Source organism: Ixodes scapularis, unplaced genomic scaffold (assembly GCF_016920785.2).
Source record: "Ixodes scapularis isolate PalLabHiFi unplaced genomic scaffold, ASM1692078v2 PGA_scaffold5__190_contigs__length_132052651, whole genome shotgun sequence".
Lineage (NCBI taxonomy): Eukaryota > Metazoa > Arthropoda > Arachnida > Ixodida > Ixodidae > Ixodes > Ixodes scapularis.
Window position 1 is genome coordinate 120754154 of NW_024609880.1, and position 20745 is coordinate 120774898.

At 43.4% G+C, this 20745-nt stretch overlaps 1 protein-coding gene across 1 annotated transcript; it reads right to left on the reverse strand.

The window, feature by feature from the left end:
• Positions 1 to 452: 452 nt before the first annotated feature.
• Positions 453 to 20518, reverse strand: LOC120850092. Its single transcript, XM_040222455.1, has 6 exons — positions 20321 to 20518; positions 16997 to 17154; positions 10482 to 10561; positions 6693 to 6794; positions 6444 to 6602; positions 453 to 799 (listed from the first exon to the last, which is right to left on the reverse strand). Exons 1-6 carry the CDS (start codon positions 20516 to 20518, stop codon positions 453 to 455), a joined length of 1044 nt encoding a protein of 347 aa, XP_040078389.1.
• Positions 20519 to 20745: the final 227 nt, after the last annotated feature.

A 20745-nucleotide genomic window follows, 5' to 3' on the forward strand; every position in this document is an offset into this window, starting at 1 on the left:
ACATACCTATGTTTTTTTTAATGTTTTAAAACATTAGACATGAAAACGCTACCTTCCTGAAAACGACACGATCGGATGTTTTTCAACACTACGTTTGTATTAGAGGGAGGTGCGCAAAACATTTAAAAAGTTAGCTAATAATTCTGAGTTAATTAGCCAAGTTGGCCCATTGCATAAAAATAACTTGACTTGGTCAATTGAACAATACTGGGCCTGTTTGAAACGCGTAGCGCACACCATGCTTTTTTAAAGTCTCGGCGCAAGTTAGCTAAAATACCCTGTGTGTCTTTTTGTTTCCTTTGCTGTCAGAACTAAATGAAATCGGTGGTTTCCTAAACTCATTATATTTCTAGAAATGCAATTAAGACACGACACAGTGGAATTTTTTCTTTTTTAATCTCAAGTTTGCATACAAATGGATGATCGCTCACCACCCGACGTGCAGTTGAAGATCACGAATGATAATTATGAGAAATTGACTCGTATTGCCCTGTTAATGTGGTATTACACGTTACCGGATTGTAAACTCTATAAAACGGCTTTCCACAAGTTATCATGAAGGCGAGAGCGCAATCGGGAGAAATCCGTTTCAATACGACATCTTGAAACCATTTTTCAATGTCCTCTGCTACCCATGTTTCTAGATTTCGTTTTTGATTATCTGTCGCAGTACAGTTTTCAGTGATTCCAAGCTGTTCCTTAATCTCCTTGATTAGTTCCTCTTCTTTTTTTAAAATATCATCCTTCAGGCCATCCACTATACTTTTCAACTCGGTTTTTCTCAGCCACAAATCGCATCCTATGAAAACAAAGAGAGACAGCAATTAATTGTGAAAATTCTAAGGACAGCTTTTGGCGACTAAGAAAGTACTGAAACGTGCGAAAGGAAGCAACTCCAAATGAAAGCGAAAGTCAGTGGCAGCGCAGAGGAGCTGGTAAAAGTAAATAATGTAAAATAAAAATTTCAGCTGTCAGTCAACTCGTGTCCTGAGTACTACTCCGTCTGCTTGGCTCTGTTTTTGGCGCGTTGTTTTTGCTTTCCCTAATCGCGTCGTAACACTAATCGTTACAAAGGTGAACAAGCCTTAGATAAGTAAAGTTTTTTTTTAATGTTTTTAAACCACAGAATCGTGTTGTTTCAGCACACAAGAAAAAAAAAATGAAATTAATATTGAATGGGTATCAATTTTTTCTTGAAGGTGAGAGGCAAGAATAGGCATTGAATAATTTTATTTTATAATTAGAGCTCAGCTGACTATTCTGACAAAGCGTTTCTTAATTATATATGTATAGTTTTTGAAAACATTATGTTTTCGCGTTTTTTTTTTAAAGATTTATTTGTATTGTGTCTAGACATAACCTATGCCATATACTAGTGGTGCACACCCCTACAGGCACATACACCTACATGAAAAAAAAACGCTCAAAATAACAAAACACAGAAAATCCGAACACTGGCGTTAGTAAATGTGGAAGGTAAGTACACTTTTGAAGTCCATCTCACTTCCAAAAATGTCAACCACCGCACTCATTGCATTATAATTGCTCTGAGTTCGTAAAATGGGGAAAATGTACATATGTCTTGGATGTATAGAGCGTGTTGTGGAGACGACAATTCGTGCGAGGGACATATATAAGCAACAGTGAAACAAGTCTAAGGCAACGTGTAGAAAACTGTGCTGTGCACAGTTTTCTACAAAAATGCATAATCTCGCAAAACTCCGGCGCCAATGTTTGCAAGCTTAGCCGGAGTAACATTCACTCGTAGCTAAAAGAAGGACCGGTGGTCGTTGGGAGGAGTTTCGCCACCGGACAGTTCCAAACTACAGTGCCGAACTATAGTTACGAACGCATAATAGGGGTGTAAAGCCTGACGACACATGAAAGCTCTTTAAAATGACGGGTTAAGGGCTGTCCAAACAGGATACTTCAGAACATAGGGAAGCAACACTCCTCCGCCATATGAAGTGGAAGTTGGACCGTCTTCTGTTTGTACGTACACCAGGCAACCATCACGGCTTTCGTCCTCGCCTCATCCGCTTTCCTGTGACGTCGGCGCCTGTCCATCTCCTTCTTCTGCGCCCTCGTAACCTTCCCTTTCCTGTTTTCGGGATAAGGCTTAACAGCAGCGGAGGCCTTGAGCGATTGACTGACAGCCAACAGAGCGTGTGAGTGACTGTCCGAACTCGCATGATTAGCATGCACTATGCCTCCGTCAAGAAGAGAAGCGGACAGTAGCAAAAAACAAACTTTACTCTCGGCAAAAAAAAGAAACAAACAAACAAGGGAACAGGCGGATGCAGATTGCCGCATTTCATACGGCGGAGAAGTGTCGTTTCTTGCGTCGTGGAAGTGTCCTGTTTGGGCAGCCTTTTATACCCGAAAACAAAGCCAAAAGTCGCAGGCAAGAACTAACTAAATTTAAGACACATTAAGAAATTAATCAATATAAACCCGTAAGTGAAGTAAATATTCCCGTCGCAGTGGTTCATTGTCTAGTTTATAAAAAAATAAATAAATAAAAAGGCGCACGATTATTTTGTTATTAAAGGGACACTGACACCCCCCAAATTTTTTTTTTAATTTTTTGCCAGGCGCTTCATTATGGTGTCGGAGGACTACCCAATTAATATTTTGCAACAAAGTAGCGTATTTTTTTAATAAATCCAAAAGACGCAACTGCTCGAAACCGAAACCGAAACCCGACGGAGGTCGGAGAAGTGGAGAGAAGAGAGTGAGTGGCGGAAGTCACGTGGCTACACCCGACCGTGTGTTTTTTTTTTTCTCCTTCTTGGTAGCAGACGACAGGCGGCGTATGGGAACTGCTCGCCGTGGGATTCTTTTGCAGTTATGTATGTTCCGCTCGTTGTTCTCTACTCCAAGATGAGTTGTTTTGTACATTGAGGAGTTGGAGATGAGTAGTGAGTGCCCGTGGTGAATTTTGATCGGCTCCGAAAAGAATACACCCAAGATGTTGCGTGAAGAGCTGGCTCACATGTCCCGCGTCCGAAACAGAAGTGGCATTGTGCGACAGAGTTTCCGAAAGATCAACGGGATCGGGACCAATGGCTGGCTGCAATTCCTGTAGACCATTTACGGGCACCTCGGAAAGCGGACGCTACCTGATTTATATGCTCCTTGCATTTTGTGGAAAGTGATTACATTGAGTTCGGAGGTGTCAAAAAGGATATCCCATACCATCTAATTCAGCGACGTGTCGTCCACAACATTTGTTTCTTATTTTTTTTTGTTTCTTCAGTAATAATTGTAAAAAAAAAAAAAAAAGAAATGTAGACATCAAAAAAAAAAAAAAAAAAAAGTTCCACGGGGGATTGAACCCGGCACTACCGGGTGTGATGGGGACGTCTTTCCCACTGAGCTACTGGGGCATATCGAAAGTGAGGTATCTTTTTCCTTAGTAGTAATTCAGCCGATAAACTGTAAGTTGGAAAGTTCGCTGCAGATTTTCCTCTAGCAAAAGCATTCCCGGGTCGAAGTCGGGATGCACCACGCATTGGCGACATTCTCACCTAGCAAAGAGATCGTACGCGTGCATATTCCACTCGAAGTAGACATGTCGCGCTCGACGTTTGCTCGAGCGATGTCTTCAGCCACAAGAAGGGAGCGACGGCTCGGCGACGTCTTCGTGCAAATCGGCTTGGTGGTCGGGCGTGTCGTACGGGATGAATACCAAATCTTTTGACCAGTCCCAAATTTCTCTTTTAAAGGCAGACGAAATTCGCCGGTACCGCGAACGACAGTTCTGAAATAGAGGTCCCACGCCCGTCGTCCGCTGCCATCGCCGTCCCTGCGAGTCCCACGATACGCGAAACGACGCACGCACAGAATGCTTCCGGTTGTCTGTGGAACTTTTTTTTCAATCAACGTATTTGCAGCTTTTTAGAAGCCACAAAAAATGGGTTTTATATTTTTTTCTATTTTTAATATTGAGTGTGTGCTTTCAGCGACCCACGACTTTGATTAAATTTGGTGGTCGCATCGATACCTTGGAAAACGGCCCGTGACCGCGGAAAAGAGAGTGAGCGAGACTCGAACCGGCCAGTTCTTGATCGGCGGTTTTCGGGCGGAAAGAAACCGAATTTCGAGCCGCAAATTCTGTTCTGGGTAGTTGCGCTCTCATATGTCACGTACAACTAAAAACCTCGGCGAGCATAAATACCCTGTCAGTGTCCCTTTAAGGGATAAAAAGTGTTTTTTTTTTACTGTTTAGACGTAACTTCTGTAAAACCCCGCATTAAGAGATAGCAGATATGTTCTCCTGCAGCAGCTCGCAATCAACATGTGATTGAATCCGTTATAATATATTAATATCATCAGCGAACTGAAGCAACCTTGAATGTTTTACCCGAAGGGAGTGATTAATGGTAAAAATGTTAACAAGTAAGGGTCCGAGATTAGGACCCCGAGGAGCGCCAGATGATATATATCATCTCGATAACCCGTAAAGATATGACTGAAACTACAAACCTACCGGCCAACGCGACTTTCCGATAGCTTGTGCACTAAAACGTCATAGGGCACCTGGTCAAATGCATTACCTAACTCAAAATAAATGGCGTCGACCTGCCCATGGTTGGCAACAAACTAAAATACTTTTAGTTTCGAATGTTTTAGGCTCAAGAAAACCGTGTTGCGATTCATTTAATATTTATATGAAATAACTAGAAAGGTGCACTTCTACCACGCTCTCAAACAGTTTTAAGAATGCGGTCAGTACACATGATGCTTGATTTTAACTCGAACAATCATATGTAAAGCAAAAAAAAAAAAAAAAATCGCGAAAGGTGCATTAATGCTTTCTGTGGGAATGAGTTCTAAAACTATGGGGCTCATATTATAATGGGCTAAACGTAACGACAAGTCATACAATCAACTAAGACTTGTTAGGTAGCTTTATAGTTGGTGATAATGAAAGTATGTTTCAAATTAGAAACCTGCAGAGCGTCATCGAAAACTACTGAACTATAAAATTTTAGATGGACATATTACACAATTGAAGTGCGGGGGTTCGCTAAAGTCACCACCTGTGCAACGGGTGTAAGCCTGGCGGTGCGAAACGTGGATGATTGTCATCAGCGAATCCCAGCAACAGACTGTAGTATACATTGTTTCAACTTGGCTTGTCGCAGAGCGAAAACTACGGCACCTTCGAACCAATCAGAGTGATGGCTGTGAAGATAGGCAGCCCTTAAAGGCCGACGTACAGCCTTGGTTCCCTGCAGGGAAATTGATCCTCTTAGCGTCATACCTTCGAAAACTGCGAGGGGTGCCATGTTGGGACATGTTGCAAAGATGAACTGGATACGGGAAAGAAGGCAGCTATAAAAAGTGGAAAGCGCGAAGTGCACGTCGGCCTTTAAAAAAAGACACGGGGGCGAGAGCGGAAGAGGGGAACGAGGAACTGCCTCCTTAAGTTGAACCCTCTTGTGTCCCAGACGTCAGAGTTGTCGCCATGGGAAATTAGCCCGTCACTCATATTTTGTTCAGAAGCGGTTTTTTTTCTCTCTCCTGCTCATGGCATTGACAGCACTGCGCGCAACTAGGACTAGCAACTGGTAAACAAACGTTCTAGCTTCGACGCACTGATTGGTTCACTCGGACCGTAGCCTTCGCCGTTTCCCAAGATATGGTGAGACCGTGTATAGATGCAGATTTTTCGATCGCCGGGAGGCTACGATCGCCAATGGTGTTTCTTTATCAAATAAATCTCCATGTTATCGCCTACGCGGGATTTTCAGTTTTAGGTGTTTATTGACAGAGGCGATGCATAAAACATCTATTAAGTTTTTCTGCACTAGTGCCTGCCTTTCATTATCAGTCAAATGTAGATAATTCGGAGAGGCCTTTTTTACTTGCAAGTCTTCAACTTAGCATCAAATTGCGTTAAAGTACGTTTCACTAAATTTCTTAATGTATTGAGAAAAAAAAACACACGATACTAGCAGCGTAAGACATTTCATTGCGGTCCTGTGAAGTTACCTTCTTCGTCCAGAATTCAACAAATGTTGATTGGGCATGACACTGGGCACTGTTTGGAACACTCCTTTTTAGTTGGAACAAAACTTTGGTGCCAAGAGTGCCCCTGTTTTCATGGACGTACCAATGGATATAAGCATTCGAGGCACCGACGATTACTGGCGAGTTTAGAGCACGACCTCAGTAAGCTGAACATGCCACATAACGTATGGTTTATCCTACACATGTAGTACGTGTCTACGCGCAAATATAAATAAAATCAACGCAAACTAAATCAGTCAAAGTACGCCTTTTATACAGCTTGTTTTATTCTAGATTCGTGCGTTAGGCAGCTTTGATTTGCCTGTTTCTTCTTCCGCTATAAAGCAAACTGTACTGCTTTCCTTACCACTTAAATTAGCGGAATTCAAGACAGTGTTACATTAACCTTGCTGAAGTTTTAATGCCCTTACCTCCCCGGGCTGCGGGACTCCTGAGAATGTAACATTGCGGCTCGCTGTATACCACATACATGTCCATATAGTGAGAATTTTCCGGAGAAGGGAAGTGTTCGTTTAGGAGATTTTCGGTTAAATCAGTGCTCCGCTGAGGCTTCGAAGCAACACCTGCGTAGGAAAATCATTTTTGCAATGAAACTTGTAAATACCACAAAAACAAAAATGCTCCACGTTTGTCGAGCATAAAACCTAACTTACCCCTATCAGGAAAGGGAGTACTTCTGCAATAGCAGGTGGAGTTATCGTACTCAACGTACGTGTAGCTTCCTGGGGGAACTGGAGTAGCACTTGGGAGTGTTCCTGGTTTTGGGGTACAAAAACATGGTATTGGACTTTCAAAAAAGTTTAGACGCGATTACGCAGCTAAAAGCTTTCCAGTCTGCACACTAATACTGACCTGATAGTGAAGCAAAGCCGCAAAGTAACTAAGTACTATGTATGTTACTGTAATTAGTAACAATTTTTTAAACTAAATAAGCTAAAATAAAATCGTTGTAACTATAACCGTAACTTGGTTACAACTTGTAACTTGGCATAGTTATATTTAATTTCCGACATTTCACTTTTGAGCACCACCACCGAACACTTTAAATCTGCGGAAGCACCTGTAGGTGAGAACGCTTGACTTATTACTAGATTCATAGATCAGTCAAGCTTGGCTTGACTGAAATGACAACAAACATTATTATTGGGGAGCCTCCTGGTCAGCACTCTTGGGATTGAAGCAAACAGTTGCCACTTTCAAAAATTTGACTCATGAGACGATTTTCTGAAACAGGCTAACATATAACCGCAGTGTAGTAAATGAAGCAAGTACAAAGATGTTGAAAGAAACCCGCTAAAGCTTCCTCGCTGCAGCTGTTCACCAGTGTAGAACAAAATGACATAGCGTATTTAGATTCAAATAGAGCGAATCTGAACACGTTTTAATGCAAGGGTGCCAGCGAGCTGCTTAAGAGCTGCCATGTTTAACCCTAGAGAGTTGGGAAACAGAAAAAAAGACATCACGAATCTCCAAACACAGCTGAAGTTTATTTTACGAAAGACAAGCATAAATTCCCAACCAAGAGAAAGAAAACCAAACATACCAAAAGAAGACATGGAGGACAGCGGTGACGTCCGGGTAACTAACCAGAATACACGTATCCAAACAGGGCACACATCAACCTCCAAACCAATTTCCGCAACAAAGAGATAATAGATTGCACCGTGCGACGGACAGAAACTGAGGACATAGTCAAGGTTAATAACCCAATGATCACCAAGCAAGAAGAGGAATGAGTACAACCAACTACCAATAAAACCAGAATGAAACGGCTGTAATTAAGAGATGCTTTCATGCAGTTGTCTAGAGAAACGAACATGTCGCTAAAACAACAAGCGTGCCCATCAGTCATCAATGACTATTTCACTGAACGTTTGTAACTGTCCCTTTCTCTGTGGAGCACTTCAGTATTTTTCCAAACAACGACACAATTGCTTCAGAAGAAAAATGATTCGCTTATTCTGAACCTTTAGATTTGTTTTTCACCGTTCGTTTGTGCTCAACTAAGTTGTGATTAAGACACCTAGCCTTCTGACCCACATTGCAAGAACCACACTTCACAGGAATATTGGACATTACACCTAGGTCGCAATCCACCGTAGGGTCTCCGATTTTTTTTAGAACCTGCCTTCTGCGACCAAAAAGGTGCAAGCTGGTCGAGCCGAAAATCTGGTTTAAAAACAGCTGTCCACAAAACTTCCCGGCTAGTGCCTTAGGTTATGGGAGACATGGAAATAGGACAAACAACCCTACGTTTCTCTACTCGGACGTATTTCGATAAGTCAGAATTTGTCAGCAAACGATGGATGACCGACGACACGAACTCCCTGCTATAGCCAGCGAAGAACAATATTGTCACGAATGAGGAGAAAACGAAACAAAGGACATTTGAGGAAACTGGAATGGGGGGAAGGCCTGCTGAGCGAGAGGAGCCTCCCCGGAGTTCGAGTGTTCACGTGGTGTTCGAATCGCAGGGGCGGCTGATGCAATTGCCCTGTGTTCTTTCAGCGAGGGACAGATGAAGCATGCCGTAACCGCTCTTGCCATGCTCCGGTGTCTGATCCAAGGTGTCCACGCTTTTGCCGTTGAACTAAAACACAACGCCGATAGTTCCACACAAACACACACATAGACATACACACACACAGACATACACACGTACACCGGCGTTTCTTCTCTCAAGTGCTGGTGTTCCCAGATCATCTCGGGGCTTCCGGAAGACTTTCTTTTTGTGTTTAGAGCCCTCAACGAGGGCCACCAACGGCCCGGTGTCTTAAGGGCTGGTTTCGGGGATCTGAGCGTGATTCTGCCTAGCGTCGTTGGCCCGTGCCGAGTCGAACTCTATTAGAAGCTTTGCTGCCGTTGACGACAGGTGAAGGCCAACTCCAGGACGGAGCCAGGAAGGTAGTCGCAACAACGAGCGCTAACTTGCAACTAAAAGGTTTATTGAAAAATTGCACCGAGCAAACGTATCGCACGGATATCACAGCTATCTTGAAGAGGAAAAACTACCCAGCGTCCATACAAAAAAAAACCGTCGAAGTTGCCTCCATAAATAAAGTCGGCAATAGAAATACTGTCATGATTCATGCACGTGCAGTAGAGAATAAACAGCGTCACGACGTAACGGGAAGGGCGCATAAAGTTTATGAAAAACAAACAGCAATATGGAAACATTTTTGGTAGCCCTACTCAACAAAAGGACACAAAGGGCCTAAACCCGACCGATACAATCGTACTCTTATTTTATCAAATGAAAGGATGCGATTTAATACACGAGCCTCGTTCACAATGGTGTATCAGAGCCGCTTCTAGCATCTCCTTTGGCAAACTTCCTTTACTACAGCCCATCACATGCACGCCGTTAAAAAGGGGTGAACATCCGCAAACTTTGCCATGAATTGGCAGCTGTGAACCAAACTTCATTGAGAATTGAGGCCGCGTGTTCTCGAAATCTGTCATTAAGACAGCATTCGGTTTGAGCTATATACACCCTACCACAACTGAAATGTATTTTATAAACTACTTCAGTGGCACCGGACAATGTTACTGGTTGAGACCCAAAACAGGGCTTACGATTGGTCCTGCCCGGTGACGTGGTATTGTATTATTTTCAGCAGTGCCCTCTTGACACAACCTTACCCTTCAAATCAGGCTGCTACTCTGCTGCCTTCCTTTAGTATCGTTTGCGTCTTAGTTGTCGGCAGTTTATCTGTCGAGGATTGCGTGGTACCAGAGATATTCTGCTCACAAACGACGCAAGCTGTATTTAATGCTAAAGAGATAAAGAAAGTCTCAAAGCGGAAGGTATTACCTATTCTCCAGGTGAATTTTGCAGGCTTGGCACTCATAGAAAATAGAAAAACTTTAGATTGAAACAACATATGCTTCCTCCTCAGATTTCCTATTTGGCAGGAACTTTTGTATGAGAAAATGTATCGCTTAACGTTCTGGTATCCTAAAAACGTCATTCAGGGGTGACTTGAACTGAAATGTCTTTAAGAAAAAGTTAAATTACTCATAAAAAATTTAAAAAGAAACAAAAAAACTTACGTTTTTATCATAAAAACTTAAGTCTAAAACAGAAAAAAGATATTTGTGCAATATTTTTTGTTATTTTCGGGTGTAATTCTATTTTCTATAGAATTGCCTTTTCTCAATATCAAGCTTAACTTGCCCTATGGGCATTCGACTTCACATTAAAACACAACATTTTTGGAATGAAATTATAATTGTTTAAAAACCATTCCTAATGAAGTCACTTTTTTTGGAACTTAGGAAACGCAGGATACTGTAGAATGGGTCTATAAGGATGAAGCTTTAGATTTAGTCATTCCTAATAGGGGGCTTAAATCGCCCTAGATATTGGAATGAATTTGGACAAAGGGTTAAAAAGTTGACCCTCCCAAGCCGTGTCCCCCCTCCCTCCGAGTGTTACATACCATTGAAGCTTGCCCGTATAACGTTTTCTAGCGGGTAGCCAGTTTGACTTAGAGCTCTCACTTGTACTGTGGTATTCTCGCTGAAATGTAAAGAAAAAATAATTACAAGAAAATTAAGTCTTAAAATGTATACATTGTCGGCGCCTCGTTTTATCGCACAAATTTCGGTCGTAGTAGGACGAGGACTCCTTGGTTCTCTCCCTGTTCCAACATCCCTCTCTCATTCTCAGGCAGTATTTCTTTGCAATACGATCTAGATGACGAGGCCTGTATCTATCCCCTCATACGTCATTACTAGTGGCCCCACACAGTGCCGCTTATATCGAGTCAGCATCACCGCCATCGCCTCTTGCAGTATCTCACAAGCAGCGTGATCCTAGCACTCGACGACGCCCTAAGATGGGTCCATCTGGCGCCCTGAGGTGATTCGCGTAGAGGGTATAAGCGTATTTGCCACCTAGGGCGGCTCGGTGATCCACAATGACGTAGTGCGCCGGTGTTGTCTTCTTGTTCTACGTTGTACTGCCCCTTCGGCACGTCGAGCATGAGCTTACATATACTCAGCGCATCGCCGCTTCTCTTAGGCTATCGCCTCGTGAAGTCCGCTCCTTCCTCTTGAGAGGCGTTCTGGAGACTGCGACGCACTCAGTGGGTGCCTCCTGGCGCAACCCGCGTATGTGTGCGTTAAGGAGAGGAGGACAAAACGTGTACCTCGCTCTCCTGCTTATGTTCACGTCTTTCCATTTGTTCGATGCCATTTAGTGGTGGGTGAATCAGAAACATAAAGCCCTGTAACACCGAATTGGAGCTCAGCTCTTGAGGAGGAAGATTGAAGAGTACTGAGGGGAGGGTATACCCTTCTTCTTTCGTCCTCACCTCGTCATTCTGCCTGCTACTCCGCCACGGGGGACATATGGCCTCTCGTGGCCCCCTTGAGGTCACGTGACTCCCGTGAGGTCATGGGACCCCCCCTGAGTTTAGGCGACCCCCCTCAGGTCACGTGACCTAACCTTAGGTCACGTGACCTAACCTTAGGTCACGTGGCCCCCTTAAGGTAACGTGATATCACGTGACCCCACTGTTACCCCGGCGGCGATGGCGACGGCGACGCCGCTCAAGCCGGAAACGGGCGCCTAAGAGCTGCGCTCTAAAAAACCTCGCTGTAGACGTTTGCAAGTACGGCCTCTGGGCGCCGCCATCTTGCTGCTGATGTGGACCGATCGAGTGATGGTCAAGCACTGCTGAGGCGTTTCCACGGTTTCCAGACTGGTTGCCAAACAAGATGGATGGATGAATGCTAGCGGCTGTTCCCTTCGTATCGGGCGGGGGCTGGCGCCATCTAGCCGAGAAGTTAAGAACCAAAAGCATGATTTCTTTCCTTCTCCAATTTGCTTTCCCTCTGGTATTTCGTAACTCTCACCAGGCGATGTCGGATATCAACAAGGCGTTTTTCATCCACCATGGCCATACTAGCTTTATTACGCGCTAATTGTTCGGCCGAATAAATTGAAATCTCTATTACGCGCTAATTGTTCGGCCGAATAAATTGATTATTTTTGCCTGCCTGACAGTAATATCATGCTTTTAATTGGTTCGTAATGTTTTCTTCTTTCTGCCGTTTGTACCTTACTCATTGTGATTCTGTTCAACGGTCTGACACCGACACACTGCACAAAACAATCTTTGTGTCTGGTAAAACAATTTGCCCGCTAGACCAGCCGCTTTAGCGATCATGAAGAAAAAGCCTTAAAAATTCTAGAAGCTTTTGCCGTTTCAAATACGATTCGTCGCCTTTCAGCGCGCGCTTCCCCAACTACACTCTACGGCGGTGTTGCCGCCTGTCGGCGCCTTCAGCGAGAGTCTTTTTGTGGACATTGCGGACGACGGACCAGCCACCGAGGGGCGAGCCAAAGACAGTGACGGTCGTCGCCTGTGAGCGCGCAGGCGGGCTTTCAAGAGGGTCGCATCGCAGTCATCGGCAGCCGTGTGACACCCGTTTGAACAGCTTCAGAGTGCGCTCCACACCGTCCCTCTATCAGTCGCCGGCCTGCCTTAACCGAACTGGGGCGTCCGAAAGTTCAAGCTATTGCGCGGGAGCGCTGGGGACCACCATGCGGACGCCCTCCAGATGCAGTCACCGGGGCCACAGAGCGGGCTTATGAGCAGTGTTATAGGCGTTACCGAAAATAAGTAACGGAGTACGTTACTCGCAATGAAAGAAACGCGTTGCCGACCTACGTTACTTCAAAATAAAAATAGCACGTAACCGTTACCGTTAATTATAAGAAGTGACGAACGTTAGTTTAGGGTAATTTTTTTTTTAAATATGAATTAACGCGTCTTACTCTTTTTACGTTACAGGTATGCATATGCATATGTGTAAGCAAGAAATATTACGTCAGTCCATAAATTCAATATGATGACCATATCTTTTTTATGGTTACACATAAATACTCACAAAAAGAAACGCCAAAAACGCAAAAAAATCGAGCAAATTTAAACGGTTTAGTGCTTATAGAAACACGAAAATACTAGAGTATAATTTTGCACAAGTCTTGGGAAGATACTTAACGAGTAAGGTTACTGTTCCCGTTAGTCGGAATAAGTAACGTAAGTACTCTTTTCAATAACTAACGAGTACGATGCGAAGTTACCAATAAAAGTAACACATTACCGGTAACACCGTTACAGATAACTACTTACCGCCAACATTGCTTATGAGCAACTTTCGAACTGCCGTCAAGTGCGCTCTCCAAGGGGTATCCCACTCTGATGTTTACCCAACACTTGTTACAGTCCACGACTCTTTGAACGCATAAGCATTGCGCCAGGTTTTAATAAAAATAAAGTATGAAAACGGGGGTGAATTTGTGTTTGGTCAATTGCACATATTTTAGCTGCCATTGCTGATAAAAAAAAAAAAAAAAGGTTTTGGGTGTGTTGTATGCGAGCTGCTAAAAGCATAGCACAGCTCGGCGAATTTTGTGCTGCGAGGAACAAGGTCAATGCCCTTGTACGATTCGCTAAACTGCTCTATTTTAAAAAGTTATCAGAAAGTCGTTTTATTATTTCACCAACTTTATCATTTGCCAAAAGTCTCACAGGCCACCACAGTTAGCGCTCAATTGATGACGACATATACAAGAATTTTGCCCGACATTAGTAAGAAAACTCAAAAAGCATAACGTTTTTTAGTTTTTTTTTCTTTGCTACCTCTTCAGACAAATTATAGAGTGGCAATATTCAGGAAGTATCCTTGAAAGGTGAAAATTGCCCTTCTGCTATCTTTATGATCGGGATGAAGGTGTCCAGTCGGCTCTGTTTAGTATGAAATGGACTACATCACATGAAGCCGATGGAATTACCGTTCGTTTTCTCGAAAGAATACTTGCGTCTTTAAACCATGTTTTTTTTGTTACGCTTAACGGCTTCATAGGGGCACGTGAGTATACGAAATAGTTGAAAGTGACATATTTTTCAGGGCGATATACAAACTTTGAGGGGAGAATTACCGCCCCATATCAATATTGCCTGTCTTGGGGCACAGTTTAGAAAAGCAACCTACTTTCAGTAATGACTAGATTTTTGTACATCCACCCCATGATATCAGAATCGTAATGCGGTTCTGTAACTGCGAAGTGTACGCTGCTGTTCTTAGTTAACGTCGAAGATTATTGTGTGTTTGGGCGTCTCGAAAGCCTTTGGTAACGTCAATCACTCTATTCCGCTGCGTAAATTATAAGTTCGAGTTCTGGGGACCCTTTTATTCATTAGTGTCAGATATGCTATCTGGACTATCACGCGTGTGCAAGTGCGTCGGGAAGTGAATAACCTTTGTTTTCTGCAAGCGGCGGTTCCGCAGTGTTCTGCGCCATCGCCCCTTTTGTTTATACTTCGTTTCAGCTTCAGTTCGGGCGCAGCCGACGCTACGAGCTAAGGGGACCAGGAGGAGCCTTTTTTGTTTGTGATTGCTTCAGAAACAATAGAACACGTACATGAACACGACGAACATCTGGATGCTATCTTTTTAACGCTGTCTGGATTGTGCCATCAGCTGGTAACGTCGGCTGTGTATGGACATATGGTAAAACGAAGTATAACTTTTATGTCGACGATCTTGTTTCTCTCACTTCTTGATGTTTGTGTTATCAAAACGCTGACGACACATTGTTGGTTTTTTGGCATATAAATCTCGACAGCGCCGTTAATAATTTGGAAACTAATGTCAATAAGGTTAAGCATAGGCATAGGCATGTAATCATTTGAAGGCGAATTCGGCTAGAGCTAAGTTGTTGGGCTTCCGTAATCCTCTAAATTTGGTTTTCATAGACACGACCTTTTTTTTGTTTGGTGTAAAATATGTCAAGTATTTGTGATCGTACTCAATGGGTCGGTAACTCAATGTACGCAGGGCTTATCTATGAACACATATACTGGAATGAGCACATGGCCCACAAATGTCGTGCCTTGCTGAACGTATCCTTTCTGTTACATAATATTATACTTTTTGTTTCCTTTGGCGTCTCAAAGATTCTAGTTCGTGCCTTGGCGTACAGTGTAGTCAGGTACGGGGTGACTGTGTTTGCTCACGGTGCAAGGCTGCGGCATGCCGAGGTAAACAATATTCTCTAATGCATTTTGAAAAGTGTGCCATATATTTCAGTTTTCTCTAAAAGCACGATTATTCTCAGCGATATCGAAATGTCAAATTTGTATTGCTCATTCCAGAAAGCAGTCGTACTCCAGTATTTTTGAACGTAGAACTCTCGTTTCGTATGAACCGTCCCGCACTTTAAGACAGGCCGCCCGTTTTAAGCGTCCTCGCTGTTTCACGAGGTATGGGATGGGAACTGGAGCTTACTCTGTTCCAGATATTTTCAATCAGCTCCCAGCGCCTGCCTTCCTCTTAGATTCGAGGACAAAACCAAAAAAGGGCTCTGCTGCTCTATGATGGACATAGTGTTCGTTTGATTTCCGGTTCTGAATCAGCCTTGAATTCAATGTTTTTATTGATGTTGAATTTTTCTTTGAATCAGCCTTGGACTCAGTGTTATTATTGATCTTTATTTAACGTGTGGTATTTGATTTGTTTTGTTTTATTGCTGGCTTGTTTTTTGGTGACTTCCCGGGTGGGATCCCAAAAGCCAATATAGGATTTACCTAAGCCGTCAGCCCCTGGCAATGAATATTATTATAATTATATTTCATAATATAATTATAACTTTACGTTTGTAATAATACTAATCACAGATATTAGAATTATATTTATAAACGGCAAATACTCTTTGAGATATGGTGTCACTTCCGGGGCCCCTTAGAGGTCGGTGCTAGGGCCTCTATTTTATCTATTTTTTTCAATGACGTGTCTAATGTAGATGGTTGAGCGTGTTTGTTATTAATTTACGATAAGGAAAGAGGGACATTAAAGACAAACAGACGAGACAGTTTTTCATTTATTTCTAATTGTTTAGTTTTGCAATAGGCATATGATATTAAGATATTTTGTGAAATTCGCAGTGCCAGTGATTCCAGTATGCTTCAGGAGTATGCCTGTACATTCTATTATTGGCGTATGACTAATAACCTCATCTTAAATAAGGGTAAAACTAAAGTAATGTCCTACACGAGAAGAGCGCACGGCACATGTTTTCCCTACAGTATTCACTCAAAGGTTCTAAGTCGCGCTAGTGAAGTGGGAAACCTTGGTGTGGTATTTGCTTTTTTCTCTCCGCTTTGACGCACATATAGATCACATGAAAATGTCCGCCTTGCGTACTCTGGGTGTTGCCGGTAGGAAGTCTATAGAGTATTTTCGAAAAGCGTTCTTTGTTCTGCACTGCGCGTTGGCTTGATCTCATCTGGAATACACCTCGGTGGTCTGGAACAGCATCTGTCCCAGCACTAATTACTTCATGCTAGAGCGAGTTCAAAATAAATCCCTGTCAATCTATAGACGTAGGTATTGTACTTTCGCGATAACTTATGTTTGTAAAGGCATGATTGTTTAATAAGTGCCCTACATTTGCCTAGTTTACATCAACGCCGTGAAAAAGCGGATCTCTCATTCTGTGTAGACAATCCAGTGTTTCGTCTGAGAAAGTCCTAATATGGTCTTGAGAGTCACCTGGATATCTTTTGTGGAAGTAGACTTTTTTTTTTTAATACTTGCGTCTGACTCCAAATAATACTTTCGTCGAAACTTGTCGTTGCTGCTGTTCCTTAATTCCGCTGAATATAAAGGTCTCGCTGTCTTTTTAGGCATATATCTCTTCATTGATCGTATTTCCGATGTGCAACTTTACCTCATTATAAAATGTTTATGTCTTGTCCTAATTTTTTGGGGGGTTTTGCATTTACAACTTTATGTGTGTTAGGTATAAAAAGTGTTTGGGTGTGCTAGTACTAAAACCGGAGGGTCGTTTCTAGGCACCAAATAAAGTCGATTCTTGATTCTTGATTATTGTTATTATTAGTAGTAGTAGTAGTAGTATTAATAAGATTAGTAAACTACTTACTATATTTTTTGTCTTCGATTGTAGGCTGTGATTCTGTAATTGGCGGTTTTGTCCGTTTTGTCTGTGATATTTGCTGTTGCGTGGAAACATATCGTAGAATAAAGGATTCGGGTGCGAAACATCAGGAAGTACGTATTTTTCGATGTTTCTTCCAGGACCTGCAAACATCGAAACAAAACATGTCATTATTTCTCCCATTATTACTAGAATACGCATTGTAGGGCCAAATAAAAAGGTCACTCACTCAGGTTTAAGCATTCTTACACTGTCGATAGTAAAAATCAGACATTGCTCCACTCTATATCACAGCGAAGTAACGCACATGCACAAAGTAAGGAGCAAATGGATCATCTGTATATCTTACACTGGTTTCAACAGGATTACAACTTAAATGTGGAGGGGTCAATGCATTACTGACAAGCGCGTATTTGTGTGGCCGTACAACATAAATATGTGATATATAAAAAAAAAAATTCTGCACGGACGCAGCGAATCTTAAACATCTCCAGGACGCACAAAAAAAGGTACGATTTTTCCGTAGTTCTAAAATGTATGACCCAAAATTTAATTTGCGTTCGGCCATCTCATGTTTCTAGGCGATGAGAGTTACTGAGTGTCTAGCGCGCCTTCGATTATGCTTACTCCTAGTCTAAACTTTTGTTGTTTGTTTCTTCTTTTGTGGTAAGAAAATAATATGGTAGTTCAGAAAATGCTCGAGCGATAATGGGAGATTTTTTTTTTTTTTTTACTTCGTGGTCTTTTATTTTGCGTCTATTACGGGTGTCTATGTCAGTTATATGGGCGATCTTGTGTACAAGAAATGGTTATCGGTCTTGCATAAAACGGGGGGAGGGGGGGGGGGGGGGGCGTGCGGCTTCCTCCGGTGAGTGCTAAGCTGGTGGCACGTGCAGCAAATAATCTTGTCTCTGGGCGACAGGGAACGGTCTGCTTAACACAGGAAATTGCTCGCACGTGTCGCGCCTGTTCTGGTCCGCACATCCGCGATGAAAAAAACCACTCGCCTTTTCTTTTTCCTGGGTCTTACTTTTTCTTAATTGCGTCCTTATGCATGGGGCCGTCTTTGGTTGGGACGGAGTGGTTTGGACCGGACTGGACTGGCTCTTGAGGCCGATGCGCGGTTCCCGTCGTGCTCTTTCGCTTTGTTCTTTCGCTCGTTACGCCGGCTTTCCCTCTTGCGTAAGAAGGAAAGAGTCAGTGGCATGCCAACTTGGTTTTGAGTGGGGGGCAAACCAAACCCGTCCGTCACTTGAATCCGCCGCGAAAAGAATTGACTCGTAAACGTAAGGGTCTTCGCTCTGGTGATTAAATATAGGCAAGAGTTTTTGTTTTTTTTCATTTTTTATTCAAGGTGTCAAAGTTTTCGTTCTATGCCTTGTTAGTCTTTGCCCGTAGAAGATCGAAACCCGCCCCCGATCGATCAAAGTGGCAGCTTTTGCGACCACTAAGACAGTCGCGTGATTTACTGAAAGCTTTCGACACAGTGCATGTCCACCCCAAAGGTGTCGTGAGCCCATTTGCGAAGACGTCGTGAGCCCATTAGCGTAGCCAACGCATTAACGCGGATCGGGCAAGGTACCTGCGCTAGCTCGACCTGTAACGTTTACTACTACCAAAAGAAATAAGGGGCCCCAACTCAAGAAATAAAATGTACTTGCATGACGATGTATAAGAAATCCGTATGGCATTTATTCGAGCTTAATGTCAAACAAGTACTCTCGATCGGCGTGCGAGTGACGAGACGAGAGTCCGCCACAACGAAGCCACGACCGACTAGCACCAAACACATTCCCCCGCAGGACGGTTCACCAGTGCCACTCACAGCTCCGGAAATGATAAGAGCGAATAATGCGGTGGAAAAACTGGGCCTCTATTTCAATAACAGGGTCAGCTCTTTATACGGAAAGGGCCACTTCGAAGAAAGAGTCGTGCCGTTCTGTGCTGAGTCAGCAAGGCGCGCCCATGTCTGGCTGGGCTTTGCTTGTCTACGAAGTCGGGAAAATCGCCGCCGGGTTTTGTAGGTCTATGTCTCGTTTTCGCTGCCCGAAACTCGTAATGCGTGCGAAGAACGACCACCCGAAGAAAAATCTTTAGAGTGCCAAAATAGCTCTAGTTTGGCTTTGGATCTTGGATTGAAGTGGACTTTGGCCATGCTGAATTAACCTGAGGCTGGGGTAGAGAAGAAACGTCGGAACGTAGAAGAGACAGAAAAAAAAAACAGGACGACGTCTCCAACTCATCTCAATGACGTTGTCCTATTTTCTGTCTTTCTACATTTTGACGTTTCTTCCTTTCCCCAGGTCAGTTTAACATGGTCGATAATCACCAGCTCTTCTGCACCCTTCTTATATTTTCCCTGGATTTTGAGTTGGAAAACCAAATTGTCCAACGCAAGTCTCGAAATATCACGTGTGATCGTCGAGAAACCGCCAACCGCGTCTCGGTGTGTCTGAACGCGGTCGCTCGGAACCGTATTCGCAGCCGCTTCGCAAACGGAACTTAACCGCCAGTGAAATTGCGCCGTTTGTGAGATCGGTCTGTTGTAACCATTGAGGTAGGAAGAAGAGGAGGCGACATAGAGGTTCGACAAAGCAATGAAATAGAAAGTTTTAGCACATCGTTTTTTCGCCCGGATAATGACACCCGATAGCGATGCGATGCATGCCCAAGGCCGCCGGAGGGGAGAGGAGGTGTCTTAATCGGGGTGAAAAAACGATCTGCTAAAACTCTATAGTACCAAGTGAAGCCGGAAGTTGAAGACGCGGCCGGTGGAACGCCCCCAAGGGAGACCAAAGCCACTCTAGGCCGCTGCTGGCCCCAAATCAGTCCTCCTTTCCGTCCATTAGCCCCTTGTGGGGGCTTTTGGACGGAAAGGAGGACGGAAGGAGGACGGAAAAGAAGCAATGTTGGGGCGTGTCCTTCTAAACCGGAAGTTTCTCCCGGATTCACCTCTCTTGGAGTCATGTCGCCTCCAGAGGACCCCAATGATTGAAACTTTAGTGCACTCCCGAGCTTCCTACCCGCTCCAAGCATTTCTAATATTTACTCATTTAGTGTTTTTCGTCGTTCGATGACATTCAGAGGATCTTTGATTGGAATCATATATTTATGTTGAATCATTAAAAAGTTTATCAACCTATTTTTGTTAAATAAATGATTTATCGTGATAATTATCGACCTATATAATACTTCCTATCGACCGTACAACTGACATGTAAAGACCGCATTAGTGTAGCTTTCATGTCTTTTTTTAAAACATATCTGTAAGTCCTTCAAAAAAACGCCCTGTATTTCTTAATCACATACCTGCCATGCATCTTGCAAGGGCCCAAGTTTTTCGTAGTTGAATGTAGGGTTGTTTTCTGGGTTTTTTATGCTCATCTTCCTCGTCCAGGGAAAGCCGGGTTCCCACCGGCCCTCCGTCGTAGGCCACATCATGGTCGCGACGACGCACGCCAACGACACAGCGTACTGCGGGCCCATTGCAGAGGAGGCTATCCACATTCGCTGCTGCTTTGAGATCGACTGAACACTGCCTAAGTTATATAGGAAGTTTGTATTGTTTTCTGTCTTTTTAAAATACAGCTGTACCGGATGATAGCTGACGTGTTTGACAAGACTCTGCTAAGAGAAAAGCATTCTTTAGAGAGCGCCGTTGGTTGAGTCAGGAGCGACCTCACAATATCAATGGAACAGATGTTCGCCATACGCAACAGAATACAAAAAAAAAA

Coding starts and splice junctions, on each gene's coding strand:
- LOC120850092 (XM_040222455.1), bottom strand. CDS start 20,518: ATGTGGATAGCCTCCTCTGCAATGGGCCCGCAGTACGCTGTGTCGTTG. Junction 10,562..16,996: donor AATCGAAGACAAAAAATATA/GTAAGTAGTTTA, acceptor TTTACATTTCAG/CGAGAATACCACAGTACAAG. Junction 6,795..10,481: donor TATACGGGCAAGCTTCAATG/GTATGTAACACT, acceptor CCCCAAAACCAG/GAACACTCCCAAGTGCTACT.